The sequence below is a fragment of the Sylvia atricapilla genome, chromosome Z (assembly GCF_009819655.1).
Source record: "Sylvia atricapilla isolate bSylAtr1 chromosome Z, bSylAtr1.pri, whole genome shotgun sequence".
Taxonomy (NCBI): Eukaryota; Metazoa; Chordata; class Aves; order Passeriformes; family Sylviidae; genus Sylvia; species Sylvia atricapilla.
In genome coordinates this window covers 67,723,885-67,743,671 of record NC_089174.1, presented here as the reverse complement: position 1 = coordinate 67,743,671, position 19,787 = coordinate 67,723,885, and the positions used below count along the sequence as shown (strand labels likewise).

The following is a 19,787-nucleotide window of genomic DNA, read 5'->3' as shown; positions in this document are numbered from 1 at the left end:
ATAACATGAAAAACTGTGTGCATGTAAACAATGTGAAGTGAAGTGTACTTTGTTAGACAGATATACACACTAGTTAAAAGCTTAAAGGCTCTCACAAGATTCTAAGGCACATGAAATAATGATTTATTAATAATTAATTAAACCATGAATTAATTCTGCTACAGTAAGCAAACCTTTCTATGTTAAAATAGAAGGTGAAAACAAATTCATGCTTAAGCTGCACATCAAGTTCGTAAGACAATAAAGTTTTTACTTATCAATACTCATGTTGTCACTTCAAGGTCATACTCAGTACCACGGAGACAACAAACCAGTTCACACACAGCCCTTAAAGTACTTCAGAACCATGCACACAATTTGCAACTCCAAGAAATGCCTCAGAACCAACATTTCTAGAAGACAGTGTAAAACACACTTTAAAAAGTTACATTTATAGGACTGCTGATGCATCAAGTGCAGCAGACAATAAACAAATTCATCCCATGTAGACAGAGAACAAGCAAGAGCTTCCCGTCCTGGCTGCCAGCCAGGCACACAAAGGCATCAGAGCTACAATCAGACTGCTCCTTTCTTTTCAGAAACAAAAGGTCTACAAAGCAACACAGTCCCTCAGATACACATCAGTACTTTAAGGTCCCTGGATTAGGCTCTGATAAATATATGTGTGGTGCTTTGCACTGGCACAGGCATTGCTCAGGTTCAAGTGGCACTTTTATACCTGGTAGAATTTCAAAGATAGGCCATTACCTTCTGGCACCTATAGTCAAAGTTAGACGGAAAAAAATTAACACATGTATGTTTGCTTTGGCCATTAAAGGAGGCAGCCCTGACTAAGTGGAAAAAATTGAATGACAATTTATATGGTGCTGATTTAGAAAGAACCACTGGTATAAAGTTAAACACATGCAGTTACCATGGAGCACAAAAAGTTTATTCCTCTCTTGTGTACAGAAGTTGTAGCTTACTGAATTTAACAATGGAAGAAAACTGAAGTCCATCAAGTCGAGCCTCAACAATCTACAGCCTGAGGTAAGACAAATGCCACTCAAGTAGCAAGAGTGATAATGCACCTGTGCCTGGTGTGCTGGTAAGATGAAGATGTATCCAAATGCATCAGAAACCTGCCAGGATCCATCCAACACTGTTTGCATGACCCACAGGGCTATCACCTTAGGCTTGTTTTTCACAACAGCAAACAACCGAAATACCAGGTTTGACAGCGGTGTGAGTGTTATTTCAGGGGGGAAGGAGAGGAAAAAGAGGAATGCACAACCAAGCTGACAAAACAAAAGTAAAAGACATGGCAAAGAAATGAAAAGGGGAGACAACCAAGAGAAAGAGCATGGAAACTGGAGGCAGGGAGAGCAGAGACAGTAAACAGGGACACAAGAAAATGGACTGAGGTAAGAGCGAGATGTTGATAGAGCTCTGCACTGAGCTTCGAACTGCTGTAACCAAGAGTTCCCATTAAAAACAATTTCCTATTAATGTAGAAGTTGAACAACAGCTTTCATGTATCTCATTACTGAAAATCTCAAGCCACTAGCTCATGGAATAGCATGCAATAGCAACTCAAACACATCTTTCCATTAAAATGTCTGTATCTCAGGTGAACAGTAAGAGCCAAAGGAAGGAGAACATTCAAATACCTTCAGCTTGTATTACTATCAAAGATCCAGAAAAACTATGTAGTGACACAGCATTACTGCAGTCAGTCCACATACTAGTGAAATGCATGTCATTATTCACAAATGAATGCACATGTAAAACCCCAGAGCAACAGAGGAAGAAAAACCAGAAGATAACTGTAAGTTTCCAAAGCTGATAGGCAAAAAAACAAAAAAAACCAAAAAAAAACCAAAAAAAAAAAAAAAAAAAAAAAAAAAAAAAAAAAAAAAAAAAACACCCACAGAGGAAATGGAGCTTATCCGTCCTCACGGTTTTCACAAAGATATAAATCCCAGACCGCCAGCCTCTGCACAAACCATTGTACTCAATCTGCATGGAGGGAATGAGTGACTTCTGAAACCAGCTGGGAACGTTCCTAATCACTATTTCCTTGACAGAAAAAATCCTGATGGTTGGCACAACACTACTCATCGTTTGAAACTGCAACAAGGAGACAACCACCAAGTGCTAAGACAACCCCTCAAGGATACCAAGAGGAAGAGAAGTCCTTGGAGGAGAAGTCTTACCACCTCCCACAGATAAAGAAATCCTCAAACTGACAGTGATGACCCTGAGCCAGCTATTTACCTGTCCACCTCACTGCTACCAAGTTCCTTATGAACAGCATGAAAATCCTGCAGATTTTCCATGCCCAAGGCAAACAGCGGCCAAATGCCAAGCAGGGCAGGGCAAGGAGAGAGGCAGCTGCCCTTAGACAGCAACTCCTTACCCTGCACATTTTCTCACACTGAGAAGCTGGGGTTGGCTGACTAGGGTATGCTACAGCTATGGACTGGGGAAAGCAATGCTGCAGGAGCAAAGAGAAAGAGATGAAATAACAGAGAGTAAGGGATTTTCAGCCAGAAGCTCAAAATTCCACTTTTGTTTGTTTTTACTAACACCCACTTCACTTTAGTGTCTAACATTTTGGAAAATAATGAATTTATTAAAGATTCTACACATATGCTGCTTCATTTAAGATTCAGGAGCTAACAGTATATATCTCAGCCCTTCAGCATAATCGTAGAAGACCTGGGCTGACAGTCTTGATACTTTGAAGGTTAATGAAAACAGAATTTCTTTTCAGCCTTTTCAAGTTGTTTTTCTGCTTCATAAAAGTAATATGTATTACCACAATTTGTTAAGAAAAAAATCCCTTCCAGATCACCTCTGGGAACAAATTTAAACCTGTACAAACTCAAACTAAAACCACAAAGTCCAGACTGATAGCAAATGGAAAGCTGTAACTCCAAAACCATACAACAACATACAGCAACAATGGAATACATGATACAGACAAGTCAGACTAGTCACTCCATGTGTTCTTAAATACCAACAGTGGGTGCCTTGGTTATCACATTATTTTGTATTTGTAAGTTTCAGTTTCAAAAAATGAGGTTTCATATAAACTTCCAATTAAGGACTAAGCAATGCCAACAGCCTGGTGCCTTGGAAGCTAAAATATTTTTGTCATTAACACATTTTATAAAGCACATCTAAGTTCCCACTGTTAGCTGAATATAACATATGCTTGTTCTGTGCCTCAGTTACGCAACTATGCAAGGAGGAACTCCTCCTCGCCACTTCACACTGTCAAGCCTGGGTCAGCAGCGACACTGTAAAAAACCAGAATATTGCCAGTTTTTAATGCCATCTAATTTGGCTGCCTGTTTGCCATTTTGTTTCATTTCTGTTTATAAGCCTCTGAGGTTGGTTGGACCTACTATCCCTGCCAGAACACTATCATTTGCTGCTGACCACTGCTTATAGTCACACTAAAGAATTACTTAATTCTCCCGATTATATCCTATGCTTAGCACAAATGAAAATCATCGAAGTAAGTTTATAAAAGCAAATCAAGATCCAGATAGAATATTTGGTTCTGATAGAGTACCATTGACAGAATGTTTTCTGGTCAGTTCTTTTTGCTATGTTTAAGAAATCTCCTTTTCCCATAGCTAATACCCTCAACACAGTGTGAACAGATCTCAGATTCCATAAAAATCTACATTCTTCCAGTGTTCAATGTACTTCCCAAAACAAAACAGGTGGTATTTTAGTGGAATAAGCTCCTAAAATAGAAAACATACATTGAATACTTTTTTAGAAGGAAGTCAAGGTTTAAGTAAAGACAATGCCAAAGAAGGTTTTGTAACAAGTACCACCATTTCCAGCTCAGTTTTGGAACACTCCAGACGAGGGATAAGGCCTCTGCATAAAAGGAGATAAGAAAGCACAAGAGGCAAATAAGCTAAAGGGATCTGACAGACACAAGGACAGGTACTGGAGTGAGACACTGGTGTGCTCTCCTTGATCCTCAGTTCACCACATTCAGCTTATGTTGAAATTTTTGAGTATTTTATTTCATGAAACAAAATGGCCCTTCTGGCCACCTTTACTTTGGCTAAACAAAATCAGACCAAGATCTGAGAATTTGAGCAGGGCTTGGATCACCATCAAATCACCGACAGTACCCACTAAGTTATTACAAGCTTGTGCAACTCATCAGTAACCACAGTAAAAAGGCTCAGGCAGAGTGCCACCTAATTTTATCGTCAATGGAAAACTGTAACATTTCTACCACTGCACTGATGCCTAACATGGCTGTCCTGTCTTACAAATTTCCAGGCTACGAAGTCACACACACTATCTGGCTAAGAGATTTAAACACAGTTACAGACAAAACATTTATATACCCCTTAGTAAGATAAAATTTTGAACCATAGTTGATCACCCAACATGACATATATGCATAATAACAAAGAGGAATATAATGTTCTACAGTAGCAGAAATAAAAGATTTGGTGCCTTTTTTTCTTCTGATTTTTGATCTTGGACTTTAAGGACAAGCCTGACTGCTGGAAAACACATATTCATGGCTTGCACATAGTTTGGGAATCATTTTTTATCTGTTTAAAAACTTTAATTTTTAAAAAGTTTCTTATTCACTGTTGTAACAAAATTCAAATTGATTTGCTCCTATTGCCAGGATATTAAATTATGACTAATAAAGTTCAAAGTCCTTAAAAAACTGCACTAGAAAAAAAATGAAGATTTCATGAAGAGCACTAGACAAATTATGAAAGCTAGTGTTTAAATGAACATTTGCTTTGCCTGATCACTGCTTATAAAGACACTTGTCAGTATTGGCAGTGTTCAGCATTTCAGTAAGCATTTTACATTTGGGGTTTATTTAAAAGTAAAAGCTTTATTTCCTTGTCACCACCTTTCAGAATGCAGCCCAAACTCTAGGAAAACAACAACTAAAAACACATATTTATATTTAGAGGATCAGCAGCAAAATCAAAGCCATAGAGTTCTCCAGAGTTCAGCAGTACATCAAACTTGGTTACAGTATAATCTCCTAATATAGCCAGTATTTTTATTTTTAAATTCCATATGCCAAGTACTCTTTCTTAGACATATCCAGTCCTGAAGTAGCAGCTTTATCCTAAAATTGCAGCCAGATATTTTAAAGTAAAATCTTGAACCTGTGTTCCTTTCAGCAGATCTGTCAGGCCTTCAGCCAGCCCAGTGAGTGCCACAAAGCCATAAGAAAACAAGTATCCCAGAGGGGATTTATCCCAAACAAAGAGAAACAGGAGCTGCCAGTCACCCAGAAGCAGAGAGGACAAGGACCTAGCCTTCCCAGCCCATCAGTAAACTACCACAAAAAAGCTCAAACAGTGGCGCCCCTTGTATGGACTAAAGCAGTTTTTCTGTGGCCAAGCTTAAATCAATCAATAAATAAAGCCATTCATGTGTGCTGTTTTGAATTACACTGAACAGTCTTTTGAGTTGTAACTGCACTGTAACCAGAAGTTCTACTCATACTAGTGTACAGTTATACATTGACTGCAGCAAGATCCTCAGTGCAACCTACACTTGAGAAGGGTAAAATAATCATTGACTTCTTCCTTACCCTTCCTAAACTGGTGTGGACTAGAGATGCTGTAGGTGGCTGCTGACCTCTGTTGTTTAAGTGCAGAATCAGGCTGGCCCCCAGAAAAAAAAAACCAGCAAGAATCCTGATGTACGCAACACAACTTTACAACAAGGAGGGCAGTGTCAGCTCCCAGGATTCTCCAGACAACTATGCTGCCTGACCCTCCACTACCACAGATCATGCACCTCTACAAACAATTAGGAGTGGCATGTTCTGACCTGTTTAAGTGTTTTGCTATTGTCTGGTCTTGAGAGACTCATAGAGCAGACCACTTTTTTATATACTATAACCAAAGAAGAAAAGAAGCAAATTCTCTGCCATTTGCTGCCACAGGGTCAGTTCACTCCACAGCAGAGCTAGATACCCCCAGCCCAGTGGCACATTAATGGCAGCAGAAAATAATGCATCCACAGTAGAGCACAAATACAAAATCAGTGTCATGTCTGCGGGCATGCAGGGGAGTAAGGGGCAGGGAAGGCAATCATCTGGCTGTTAAGCAGAGAAAACTCCTCATCAGTGCCATAGAAAGCATCATCATCTCAGCATTCGAGTCAGTCTGTTCAGGGGAATGAACAAGCCTTCGCAATGTACCAGGGGAACTGGAGCTACCAAAAACAAAAATCAGTGAGCATCACGAATGAAACCTCTCAAATCAGCCTTTGCAGTACTTTTGAAATAGCAGTGCATGCATAGGTACCAGAAGAATTTTGAAAAACCAGATTTCTTGAAGTATCAGTGGCAAAGAGGAGTCACCACAACAAACTGATCCGGCATCAAATTATATCCATTCCTATAATGTGTATAAAACATTTTGCCAGATATTGAGTAGATAAAAAGCTGCTTATGTATCTAAAACAACTGTAGCATTTTTTTTTCCTGCATGCATGTGCACACACACATTCCAAAGAGCATTAAGAGATGTAATCTTGTTTTTTTCTCTCTCATCTTACGGCAGAACAAGCACAGGCTGGCTTTGGTTCTTTCTACTAGTAAAACAGTATATGAGAACCTATTGCTTCTTTTGTTGCCAGTACCAAACTACATCCAGAGAAAAAAAAAAATTATCTTCTTCTGATAAAAAAGAAGCACAACAAAACCCAAAGAAGAACACACACACACACCCCCCAAAAATAAAAAAACAAAACCCACACACATAAAAAGCCAAACCAAACCAAACAAACAAATGAACAAACAGAAAGCCAAACCCAACCAACCCAAAAAACAAACAAACAAGAAAGCAAGCAAACAAAAAAAGAAGTCAACATCCACCACAGTCCTGAAAACCAGCGATTTCACAGGGCAAAGGACTAAAGGAAATGGAACAAAAAGACACTGTTGCAAAAAGAGACAATAAAGCATTCTCAGAAAGATTATCAGTCAGTGCTAAGAGGACAGACATAACTGGTTGACTCAGTGGCACTTAGGTTATCTTTAATAAGAATCACACTGAACAAACCTGGTCTCTTCCAGATTGGCAAACTCCCTGACAAATGCTGTAGTGCATTATTTACAACAGCTGATATTAACGAAGTCTGCCAGATTGATTCTGCAAAGATAGAGTATCTTCCTCATCCCAGTTCGCACTGTAACTGATCCAAATCAGAGCTGCATTTAAAATACTCAGTGACTCACTTGTGGATTATAATGGACTTGTCTGTGTCCAGAAATTATCTTGAGCATACAAGGAAAACATATCTGTAACTCCTCACAATAAATAACTTAGCGCTCATTGACTCAACATCAAAGTAATCACATAATATGCTTTCAATCTACATAATTTAAAGTGGATTTTCAAACAACAAAACCTTGCTTTCCTTTCAATTTACATTTAATTTCAGGCTGTGGGTAAAAGCCAATATGGAGATGCTGCAGTTTTCTAACAATGACTTATCAAAACATTAATAACTATGACTACATGTAATAGAAAGGCAAACAAAACTGGATCCTTGGACACTCTAGTGCTTTGCTCATTGCTCAGTGAAAGTTAAATCAATTGGAAGCATGTGATCTTTCTGGGGCAGGAGGAATATATAGGGAAGCACAGCAGCTGGGAGTTAAAAATGAAATGGTTAAGTATAATGAAGGAAAGAGGCAGGAAGTGCCAAAAACAGTAGGGCTTAGAAAAGACTGTATATGCAACAGAACCACCTGCCTAATTTAAGAATAGGTAGAAAGTCCAAATCCCACATTACCTCAGAATTTATGGGTCAGAGTCTTCTGAGAACAGAACAGCATTTGAGACTGTGAAAGAGGGCTGAAAGCTCAATAATCTCTGGAAAAATCAGAGCTCCCAGGGTGGGCCAAGATTTCCCATGGCATCATACCAAGGCAGCAGCCTATACACGCCTAGGGACAAAAACCCACCCTCAGATCAGAGGCTGGCTTTCAGATATGTCACCTCCCTTCTCTCACATCCTGCTCCATCCATCTCCCCGTCTACTCAGGGGAGATAAGAGAACAAATTGCAACCCTGCAGTAAGTGGGAAACCACAACAAGAAAAGCTGGTTTGGAAAAGGTAAAAAGATATGTGGAAAGTTCAGATGCAGAAGATGGCTGAAGCATAATCTTATTTTAACATGCAAGGACATGTATTTTCCTAAATAATGAACTTGATCCTGCTTGCTGGAGTAGGATTTTCTCTAGCTGGAACAAGAATGTCAAAATGATCTTCTGAGAGCTACCAGACTGGCTAAGCAGGACACCAGTGGTATATGCAGTAATGTACAATTTTTTTAAGTGCAAGCTATATGAAACGTTTTGCAGAACTTTTGCTCTATAGTGCAGTAGGTTTTAAGATAATTTTGTATTTTTTGAAGGACTGGGAAAACATTCTCATGGAGTAAAACCCACTCACATCAAGCATGTTTTTTTCCTCCTTCTAAATAAATACTTAGTCTTTTGTCCAGAAGACTGTGTCCTACTCCCAACAGTGACCACACCTCATCTGGAACACCTAGATGATCAAATTGAAAAATGATGTGATGGAAAATTGGAAGAGTCTTAAAAGCGTTCTTGAGGATATTTTAATTATATCTAAAAATAAACTTATTAATTATTTACCCACATGATAAGTAAGAACATTCCACATTGAACACATGTTAGTGTGGTGAGGGACACCCACCCTGCTCTTGTGTAAAAAGGGCTGAGCTCCTGTGTCCCATGCAAAGGTCAGGTCAGTTTTCAACAGAGATACAATCTGTGCATGTTCTGTGTTAAAGTCTTGTGTATCCAAGGACTGTGCTGTATTGAGGCAAGCTGACAACTCTTATGCACAAGTTGATGCAGGCAGAGTTCATTTTTTGAAGTACCCCTACTAAATGTCTATTTTGTATTTTTTCCATGTGAATAGATATTCATAGACATTAGATACTTGCAGGCAGTAAACAAGCCAAAGTACATGCAGTGCCATCAGCTTTATTGAAAATTCTTAAATACATTAACAACAGACTGCTATGAAATGTTTAACATCCATTCTAATGAGTGTTTTAATCCCATGAATGATTATATTAAATTCTATGCGACATTAATTGGTGAAACCACAGGGCCTTCAACTGAATATTGCAAAAGCTCACTTTCTAGCAAGATGCAGGCTGTTAACAGGTAGCACAAGGATGGCTGTAGTGCTGCTTCTCATTGTGTCCATCTCCAGGAGCCCCAGTTGGTTCTCCAGGGGAGAAACCACCTACAGGGGGATGTAAGAGCACCCTGCTGTGGGAACAGGTGCAACTGTTTTCCCCACACATAAGCATTCCCTCTAATTTACCCACACATCTCAATACTTAGGAGATTCAATCAAACCAGCCTCCCTCAAACAAAAGCAAAGTCCAGGGCACAGAGCCAGGAAAACAAATTCAGCAAATAACACATTAATATCTTGGACACGTCATACAGCAGTTTTTCTTTGACTTTTTGACATCACAGGTTCTGCATACTATGTTAATAAGATTTAATCAAATATTAGTTTCTCCCGAAATATGTCTTATTTATAGGTTTAACAAATCAATTGTACCCTTTTGACCATTTAAAAACAAAGCAAAACACACAACTCCCCCAAAAACAGAACAACAGCAACAACAAAAAGCAATCAAACACGCCCCCCAAAAACCACCAAACAAACCCCCCCCCCGCACTATTCTTTATAAACATTTTTTTTTTCTTTTCTTCCACCCCCCCCGCCCTCGCCCCCCAAAAAAGGGAGGACACATTCAGTGTTAACTAGAATGAAAATATTACTGGAATACTTTGATATAGGGCTGGACATGTTCAGCTACACAGCACAACCAGATTTCCGAGGCAGTTGGTTAATGTCCAGAGTTGGTTTAAGATACTTTTAAGATAACATAACAATAGTACACAGAGAAATTCATTCCACCCAAAATAGGTAAACAATAACTAGCATTTCCTAATGTTACTACTTTTGAAGAGATCCTATAATCTGCCTAATGGATAAACAGCCCTAGCCAATGTACATCTTAAAGGATTTGAAGTAGAGGATAAAAGATTTGTTTAAATTATGAGACTTGAGTTTTATTAATGTTGTTGCCAAAAGCAGATAACACATTCACAAGAGACATCACTGAGCTTTCATCTATTGTATGTAAAAAGCAGTGCTTCATAAATCTAATTTTGCAGATCATCAGATACAGTAATTGCTATGTTATTTTTCCATCCATGTTTTCAGAAGTATAAAAATGCAAGACAAGATAAGCAAAATTTAGTAAAAATATTTTTTCCATCCATCAACGCAGCATTGAAAAGTAATATTGAAGAAATTAGATATCAAGTACACAAACCTCTGGTGCATTTTAAAAGGCTACCAGTAGTACTTGTCTCCATCTATTTTCTCCCTCTTAAAATTTCACTAAACAGTAATAAAAAATTATATTTAACACACCAAGCTTTAGCAGAACATAGCCTAATATAGTCACATGAAAAAAACACAGCATTTTCTTACTGGTATAAACAATACAAGGCCTGACAATCTTGGTGACTTTGAACACATTTTCTGTTCCTGTTGCATATAAGGACTACAGCAAGTGGAAGACTCAATGCCTGACTTCATTTCCTGGCATCAGAAGCTGCAGAGCAATATTTTGAGGAGCACAGCTTTTCATAACTGCACAGAAATTTAAGTACTTCTAATAAGAAAATGTTGTTCAGATGTACCATTGCTTGACATCTAACCACAAAAGGAAATCAAGTACATTGAAAGAGGAAAAATATTGAGAAGAAATAAGTCTAACTTACAACACTGGGAGGCAGCACTGGGCAATGGTTTCTTCTGGACTTCCTCCTGAAAGGAATACTAAAGGAAGGAAAAAAAATAGGAAGGAATATAGACAGGTAAGTAAGCAAATGGTAACTTTATGACAACATGCCACACATAAGAGAAAACAACCCTGGTATTACCAAAGCACAATATCTATAACATAATATCTGTAATATAATCTCCGTTATATCTGTATTTAAACACTCTCCTAGAAGTGTCCTCTTTTTTCATGCAAAAATCACGTTACAAAGTGCACTTCTGTTTAAGGTGAAGTCTGCTTTAGAACAAGCACAGGCCCTATCACTAATTCTAAGATCTCCAATTAGACATTGAAAAGACCTGATTCTCCACATCACAATGTCAGTATGACAGGGAGCTCCAAACTGGGAATGAGCCTGTTTATATTTAGACACTCCAGCACAGCTTCAACAGTTGAAAACTCATGCGGGCTCACAGCAACTCTGCAGTAGGAGATGGCAACAGCAAGGTAATTAATGTACCTGGCAAGGCAAGAACACAATGTTTGCCCAGTCAACACTTGCAAACTCTCCTGTGATCCACTTCACATCCAAAGTGAAGAATTTTTCATCTCATTTAATACTAAATTAGAGAACACTGAGGTATTTCAATTAGCCAGCTTTTATTTTTTACAAAGCTGTTTGTTACACCATCAAAGTGTTCCCTAGGGGAATGCCAGTGTTTTTATTTTGTTATTCTCTTCTATCTTGTATTACATAGAGATATAAGAAAATTAGGACAATTGACCAAAATAACAAGAACAGTATTTGCTAGGAAAAAAGATCTGACAACAAAGGAAGTGGCAAACTTAGCAAGCTGCTGCTGCAGCCTATGCAAAACACAGCCACCAGTCTCTCCTTGGATTTGGTAGGGATTAATGACCAGTTCTGTGCATGGAAGGCAACAACCCGCAGACTTCCGCTGCAGTTATCTTCCAATCTGTGCTATTTAAAATGCACAAGGGATCCTGAAAGGTGGTTAGTCTTATCATCAGCAAACTGCCAACCCACTGAGTTAATCAGGACTGTGAAAACAAGAACTGCCGGATCTCACAGCACTGACTGGTTGACAAAGTGGTGAAAGGAAGTCTGCTGATGAGCAATCTCAGCAACACAGGACAGCAGTGGGTTCTGAATTATTATCCTCAGAGATCTCAGAATGTCAGCAGTTTGTTCTTTTTAAGGCATCAGCCCTACGGCTATCAGAAGTCCCAAAATGAAAACAGAATATTAAATTTTTGTAGGAAGAGAGGCTGGAAAGTATTTCTATGACACCATATGAACTCCAAATGAACCTGCTTCTTCAATATTCCTGCGCAGCTTTAGTCTGTTCATTCACCATCTCAGAGATAGCTGAACTTAAAACAAAGAAGACAAAGATTCATAGTTGTCTTGTGCTAAAAAACACTGTGCAGACCAGGATTCTGCAGCCCAAAAGGTGAGGTCTGTAAAGCTGAGTGGCAGAGACTAGATGCATGAGGATCAGCCACTTAACTTCAAATAAACCGGCCTCCAGCTGGTTTCTCAAACACTGTGTTTGTTTGCTCAGAGTCATTAAGAAATTTCTTCGGGCAATGCACAATTAAGGTGCTGAATTCCGTAACTGAACTGGGTGCATTTAAAGGGCAGCTGGCATCCACAAAAGAGAAATCTATTGCATTCAACACAAGGATACTGCCTCTGGCTCTGGAAGCTCCTGAGCTACAGGTCACTGCCAATTAGGGGAATGTGCAAGGAAGATCTCATTCCCATGCTTGGGTGGCTGGCAAACATAGAGAACTTCAGGAGAACCACTTGAGGTCAGGCCCTGCACAGGTTTTTTCCTTCCTGGTCACAAGTAGCATCCATAATAAGTCTGAGATCATTAGGTAACAAATACAGAGATAGTACTTTGTTACTGGTATTTGGTAAGAGCCTGCAGTTAGCAAGCAGGTGCACGGCACTGCAGGGAAAGGGGAGACTCAGGAAGCTCAGGATATCTTTCAGCAAGTACCAGCTCAGTGAATCACTAGAGGGCACCTGTGCCTCGCTGAAGTACCTGAACTGCTGCTCTAGGCACCACAGCAGTATCACTGACAGGACAAGTCACAGACTGAGCTTTTCATCAGTTCTTAGAGGCTCTCAAACTTCTACGAAGGCAGGCAAGGCCTTTAAATGTTAAATTCTTTAACATTTTATCCACCCGAGTATTGCTCTTGCCTCAGTCAAAAATAAAATCCACCTTATTTTCCTTCACCTGCACAGTAAACTAAATCATTCACATAAGGAACAGCCAAAGAATAGATGAAGGATCCCAGAACAAAAATCTCTAGAAGTCATTGCATTGGCAGAGTATTTTGCAAGTTATCTTGCTATGGAAACTCTTGCTACAGAAAGAGACGTGTCAAAGATGTTTCACCAGCACCATGTTCTTACTCAGTGATGTTCACATCAACACATGAGTACTGGGGTTTTCTAAATACTTCATTTCTGGTACAAGCATTAACATGTTAAAATCATACTCTGCAAACAGTATGAACTGTAAACAAAATTTTAGTCATGCAAGAGTCTCTCTTAGAAATAAAAAAGTAACCTCTATTTTATGGCTGCTTAGCTAAGCACACACAACAGCCAGGAAACCAAAGCTATAGCTACCACATATTTTAATACAAGATTCATATAAATTGAGGCATTAACAACTGCACAAGGACAAAAGCCAACACCTTCAACAGTCCTCAGTTCAAATAAAGATTCAGTATCTTGCACTGTTTTCTTCAAAGAAACCATCAACTGCAAAAAAAAAAGTCCTTTCTGACTTGATTTCACATAAAGAATCTACCACAGCCTGTCAAAAATGGTTTCACTCTCTGCTCAGGTAAAGCATGGTGTTGCCTTTCCTTTGAATATATTCACATCAACAAAACATTATTCAAGCACTTCCAGTATGCAGAAAAATACTCCTCTCCTTAACACTAAACAGTATACTTGAGAAAGAGTTCTGTAAGCAATTCATGGAAGACCTGTAAATGATCAACACTTAGTAGTTATCCTAATCACAGGAACCTAATACAAAGAATAAAAGCTAGTTATAAGACATTCAGGACTACATTATTCTTTCAATTTAAATATTTACCTCATCATCTCCCAGTGAATTTATTTGTTCTAATTTTCTGGTCCAGTATCTGGCCTCTTCTTCAGGAATATCTAAGTCAAAAGAGTAAGTCACACCACCTTATTAATTAGGCAACTTTCCATTCATAACCATTACTAATAAAGATTATACACAAAAACCCCACATATGATTTTGAAGAAATAGGCCTGTCTTATGTTAGCACTCAGATGGAAAATAAACATTGTAAATAGTAGCATAGTTCACGGACTTACACTGCTTTCTTGTTAAAAGCTAATTAACCAAATGCACACTTACACACAGGTAAGAAAGAGAAAGACAGACTAGTTCACATTTAATTAAAGTATTAGTTTGATGAAGAGCCATTTCACAACAGTATTTTAATACCCTTGCTTATACACTTTAATACAAAACAAAAACCTCATTCTGGACGCTTTTTATAGCCCCAGCAGAACAAGGGCCACCTTTGAATAGCACACCTTATGCACACCAATAGCACACCTCCTGGTGTAACACAAATTAGGTACCAAAAAATAAATGGTCTCTTATTTCTTTGCCAGCAATAAGCCAAATATTTTGAGGCAATAAACAGTGTTAGAGGCAGTCATATTCACAGGAAAACACATTCTTCCTTTTATGCCCCACTGCAGCTTCATTGTGAAATGAATCTCAACATTTTTATCATCTAGAAGAGCTACCAAGCTGACAGTATATAGCAAGCATTATCACTTTTATTGTGGCAACTACTTTCTATTTCACACTTTGAAATAATGGAATGATTTGTCCTAATGGAACACTGACTTCTGCCGCTCAAAATTCTGCCTTTCAAAGGACATGCTCAGAGATGCAGATAACCTGCTAAGAAAAGCTTAACACAAAATTATTTAGGGATGGAGTGGTGTGAAAACATTGGAAAAGGAAAAAAAAAAAGGATTTGGATTTATTTTGTTTGGGTTCTTTTCTAGCCACTCAACATCCCCGAATGTAGCAGCTTCTGAAATCTGGCTGTTTAAGGACTGAAACTGCACCACTGCAGAAACTTCAAAGCTCACAGAGGAAGGAAATGGAGGGAGCGCTCCAGCTAAAAACACCACCAGTCCTGCAAGCTGACAGGAAGATAGTGCTATTCCAGTTCAGCTGGTTTTCCCATCTCCTGTAACTCTTTATGCTTTCAGGTGGCCTCAAAAAGAGCCAAGAAGTCTGCTTCCCTGCAATGAACTGTACTCCATGGACACCAGCACAGTGATATGTTAGGCTACGCATTAGCAAAAACAGGAAAAGCAGGACACGGTGGCCTCCTGATGAAAAGGTGATTCTAAAAGTTACTTCCACTCTCACTCCTCACAGAAAAAAGGACCAAGATTTATTGGCAGGTGAGCATTCCATTGAAATTCACGATGCTTTCAGAAAGGACCAAGAATTGCTGTCTTCTTGTACATTTTAGAGAATGTCTGTTCTACATGTGTCCTCTCACAGCCATACAAACCATGATCTTATGAAGACAACAAGCCCAAAACACTGCTGATAACAGAACACAAACAACTGTTAACAGGTATGTGCCAGATTTAGTGGAATTTCAAGTTTCAACAGTAGATATTTCCTTGGACTATGAACTCATGTCCTCATCTTGGTAACAGAAACACCACCGAATTTTTAAGCAACTAGCCTCACCCACACAAGGTGTTAAAATACTCCCTACTTCAGAAAGCTTTATGGAAGAGCTTAGTACCTGACTCCAAAAAACGTGCACCAAGTAGAAAAAAAAGACAACCCATTTTCTCCTTGCTTGGAGGGAGACCAAAGTAATTTATTTTAACCAAAGCACACAAAGCCACCTGCTCTTTCTGACGTACAGTACACTACTTCATTGTTAAAACCTATCAGAAAACAAGGTAAGAGAAACATGAGAGACTCTTCCACAACTACAGGAGCAGTAGAAACACATACGTGTTTTTGATCATCAGGGCTGTGGATCACAGCTGCACAGACTTTTTAGACAGTCTGTGCAAATTAGGACCGGCATTCAAAACAAATCTGATCAGATAAAACTGATCGAGAAAGAAGGCATCAGTGAACTGAATGGCTATCAGCATACAATGTGATGAGGTTTAGAAGGACAAACTCTAATAACGGCATGAAACAATCCAAAAATTACAGCAAAGCCCATGGAATTGTCTTTCCAAGACAATTCTCTTAAGAAGTGAAAAAAACCTCATGAATGAGAACTGAAAGTCCAACTCAAATCTGGAGCCTGAAATCAAGACTGAAGAGACTGAGAACGGGTGAACCATCAGGAACCATCAGCACTGCAAGAAATAGAGGGTATCTTAGGGTAGGCCACAAAGCTTTCCCATACATCATGGGGTAGTGGCATGCTCAGGCATCAAGGAGCAGCACTTGGACTTACTGTTCCTATCTCACAACCCAGACGCCCATTTCATAAACAGCTGTCAGATTTTTACTGCAGGATGGCTGCTTCTATTGAAACAGCTTCTTAGACTAGTCAGAGATAAAAATCAGCTACTGTTCAGGTAACAGCTGTTAGGACATCTTTCTGATCACAGAGAAACTCTTGTCATCAATACTAATACCAGTAAAATTACTGTACAGCAAACTTTAAATTTGAAGCAACTGGCCTATGATCTTGAGTCAAATTACCTGCTCAAAAGAAATCCCAATGAGATATAATTTTTGATTTTTTGAGAAAGCTTCTGTTGTGTCTTGTCTCAGTCAGCAGTTCTGTTGAAGCTGTTTCTCTGGAACGCAGAGTGGAAATCCCTAGCCCAGAGATCACAGACTGCTTGCAAGGCCACATCCACTGGCCAGCTTCTGCATCATTACTCAGCTTTTGACTACAATGGAAACTACTCCACCACATAAACTTCTGCTTAAAAGATAAAAAGATTCAGAGGGAGACCACCTGATGCCATTTCAGGATGGCATCATGCTTGGTGAACACAAGGAGCAAGACCATATGTCAGTGAAACTAAATTACTGATAAACAACAGAGAGGAAATGGGCAAGTAGATTCGATAGCTTTTGGTGCTTATTTATTTGAAACCAACACAGAAACACTGCAAACTTTACTGTCCCTGTTCTTACTGCCATTCTCAGCTGGAAGCTGAACCTCACTTTCTCTGAGCTCCTGGTTTTCTGGGCCTGAATCTGCAGAGTCCATAAGCAGGCACAGACATGGCAATGGCTGGGGTGGGGGATGAGCGACTCCCACAAGATCACTCAGGATTGAAGGCTCCAAGTTGAGCTGATGTGGATTCCTGGGCACATGAACAAGGGTATGCGTGGAGGTCTCAGGTGAGGGTGCTCAGAGCACGTAAGTGCCCTAACACATAGAATAGGCATACAGCAGTACAGTTACTTGTTAGAGTGAGGAAGGAAATAAGAGGAGAATTTGGCGCATCCAAACAGAACACTTCACCGAGTTAAACCCCTCAGGAAGCGAAATATGACAGCATTCCTGCTTAGACATCTCTAGCTTGGCAACAACCAGGCACTTTCAGCCCTAAAGCTTTTCTTCTCCTCAGGTCTGCTGGGCCTTGCCCTGAACCTTGCACATCACCTTGTTCCTTCTGCGTTTTTCCAAGGTAGCAAGTTCTGGGCTGGGGTAAAACCCAGCTCAGCAGGAGTGAGAGCAAGTGCTGAAAGCAAAAGTGATACCCTCTTTCTCCCCACTTTCCTACAAGTGTTCACCTAGCTTCCTCTCTTCCCAGCCCAAATTTATTCCCTTTTCCAATGTATGGGAATCTCTGTAACTTCTTACTGAAATGACTTTGCTGAGCTGAGTTTTTCTTTCTGTTCGTTCCCAAGACACTAAAATAACAAAACACACTTACCCCACCTCATGGTTAGATGTAGATCAGCACGCTCCCACTCTGGGAGTGTTGAGAACACTAAAAGCATTTTCACTCCAATTATGAACTAGAAATTGCTTGGCACAGAACCAAACTGCTACAGCTTGGGAGCGAAAAGCATTTTTGAGTACTGCATCCTGTGAGGGATTTGCACAGTCACTGCACTTCTAAAAAAGGGGGACAGAGTAAAACTGCTATCAAGAACAATTTTACACTTGAAAAGCAGCATCCTGAAAAGTCTGTGCCAATACACACTCACTGCACCAAAACAGTAATAGGAAGATCGTCTTCTCCTTACCAGAAAATTTTCTGAAACAACCAAGGAAAGCTGTATCCCTTCCTTGTCTGTCTGTTTCCAAAGAGGAAACAGATATGATCAGAGCAGAAAGTGGCTCCAGCCTGTCTCGGCTAACAACCACTTCTTGCCATGAAGAAGGCAGTTTATTGCCATTTTTAATGGACTACCAAGCTTCTCACCCTACAGGTTAATATAAGGCTTCACATTTCCCATCCTCACTCTTTGTTCCATTTTTGTAGCAGAGAATTTGCAGTTGTTCTGTTCCTGTGAGACTGAATATTCAAGAACATGACAGAGAGTATCATATGACAGCCTGGTCCCCAGCACTGCAAGGCCATCATGCAGAGATATGCAACACAGAAGGGCCCACAGAGATGCCCTCTCCTGAACAGCATGTGCTGGTGTCACACAAACTGACCACAAGGCAACAGCTGCATCTGGAACATGCAATGGACACACAGTGGACATATGAAGGCCACCATCAGTGTTCTTTGTCCCGTTACAAATCTGGCCATTGCCAAAGTGTAACTCCTGCATGACCTCAGAAAAGCTTATCTTCTTCTATCACCAGAAAGCAGAGACTAAATTCCCACCAGCCTTTGTTAAGAGATGACTGCTTCCCAACTCCAAGCCTGGTAAGTACTTGAAAACAGCATTATATGAAAAAAAAATTTTTAAAAAATCTCTAAGTTGCCTTCATCACATACTACCATTATCAGCATCATTTTGCACTTATTTCAGCTTTGGTGGCTGCCAGTCTCCAGAGTACTAGCAGAAGAGACACCAGGAAGGAAGAATCTTGAATGTATCAGATGGAAGCAGAAACAACTAGCTCATCTGGGATAAATATAGTGCAAACAACAAACCAGTTTCTAAACCTCTTTGCATACACAGTCACGTTTTACATCAAGGACTTCAGCTTTTCTGGTTTTCAAATTCATTTATTCTCTTTCACAAACCCTTTAAAACCTCTCAAGCTCCACCTAAATACAATGAAATACTTTAAATACACTGAATAACCTTGGGTACTGCATCTGTGTGCATCTAAATGAGACAGCAGCCAGAAATTATAGAAAAAGCACAGAAGCACAGCCAAACCGGAGAACACACAGGTTTTTTTTAAAGCTGCTATCCCAGGCAGCAGTGTTTTACCCAACTTGAAAAACAGCACAAGCTGCACATGTGCCCACACATCACTCTGGTTATTATGCATTTACAATACCAGGAGATCTTCACCTGGGAAACAAAACATGATATACAATGTTCCTAAGTGTCACTCCAAACCTGCTCCAAATCTTGCCTCTACGGCCCAGCTGCTGACTTAAGAACATCCACGGTACATCAGTGATCCATTTACTACCCTGTGTAGGGATAAAGCAGCACTTGCCAACTCATATAACAAAGAATCTTAATGTATAGGCAGTAAGAATCCATATTGCTGCCATCCAGCTAAAGGGAAACTGACCTGCAAATCCACAGAGAGATGCTGTGAGGTCCGTGCACCCCTCCGAGTCTCACTGTACCTGGGAAAGGAGACAGAGCCTAATTCATGGTGCAGAGTCCTTGTCTGTCCCAAAGGTGATGGCAGGAGACAGTCACGGTGTGAGGGG

At 39.7% G+C, this 19,787-nt stretch overlaps 1 protein-coding gene across 1 annotated transcript in view; it reads right to left on the bottom strand.

The window, feature by feature from the left end:
* LOC136374278 (serine-rich adhesin for platelets-like) overlaps positions 1-19,787 on the bottom strand; it is a 206,126-nt gene that overhangs the window by 149,724 nt on the left and 36,615 nt on the right. Inside the window, exons 6-7 of the mRNA XM_066339578.1 lie at positions 14,014-14,084; positions 10,863-10,920 (exon numbers count right to left, since the gene is read on the bottom strand). Coding sequence (XP_066195675.1) covers positions 10,863-10,920; positions 14,014-14,084 — 129 coding nt within the window. The remainder of the gene's footprint in view (positions 1-10,862; positions 10,921-14,013; positions 14,085-19,787) is intronic.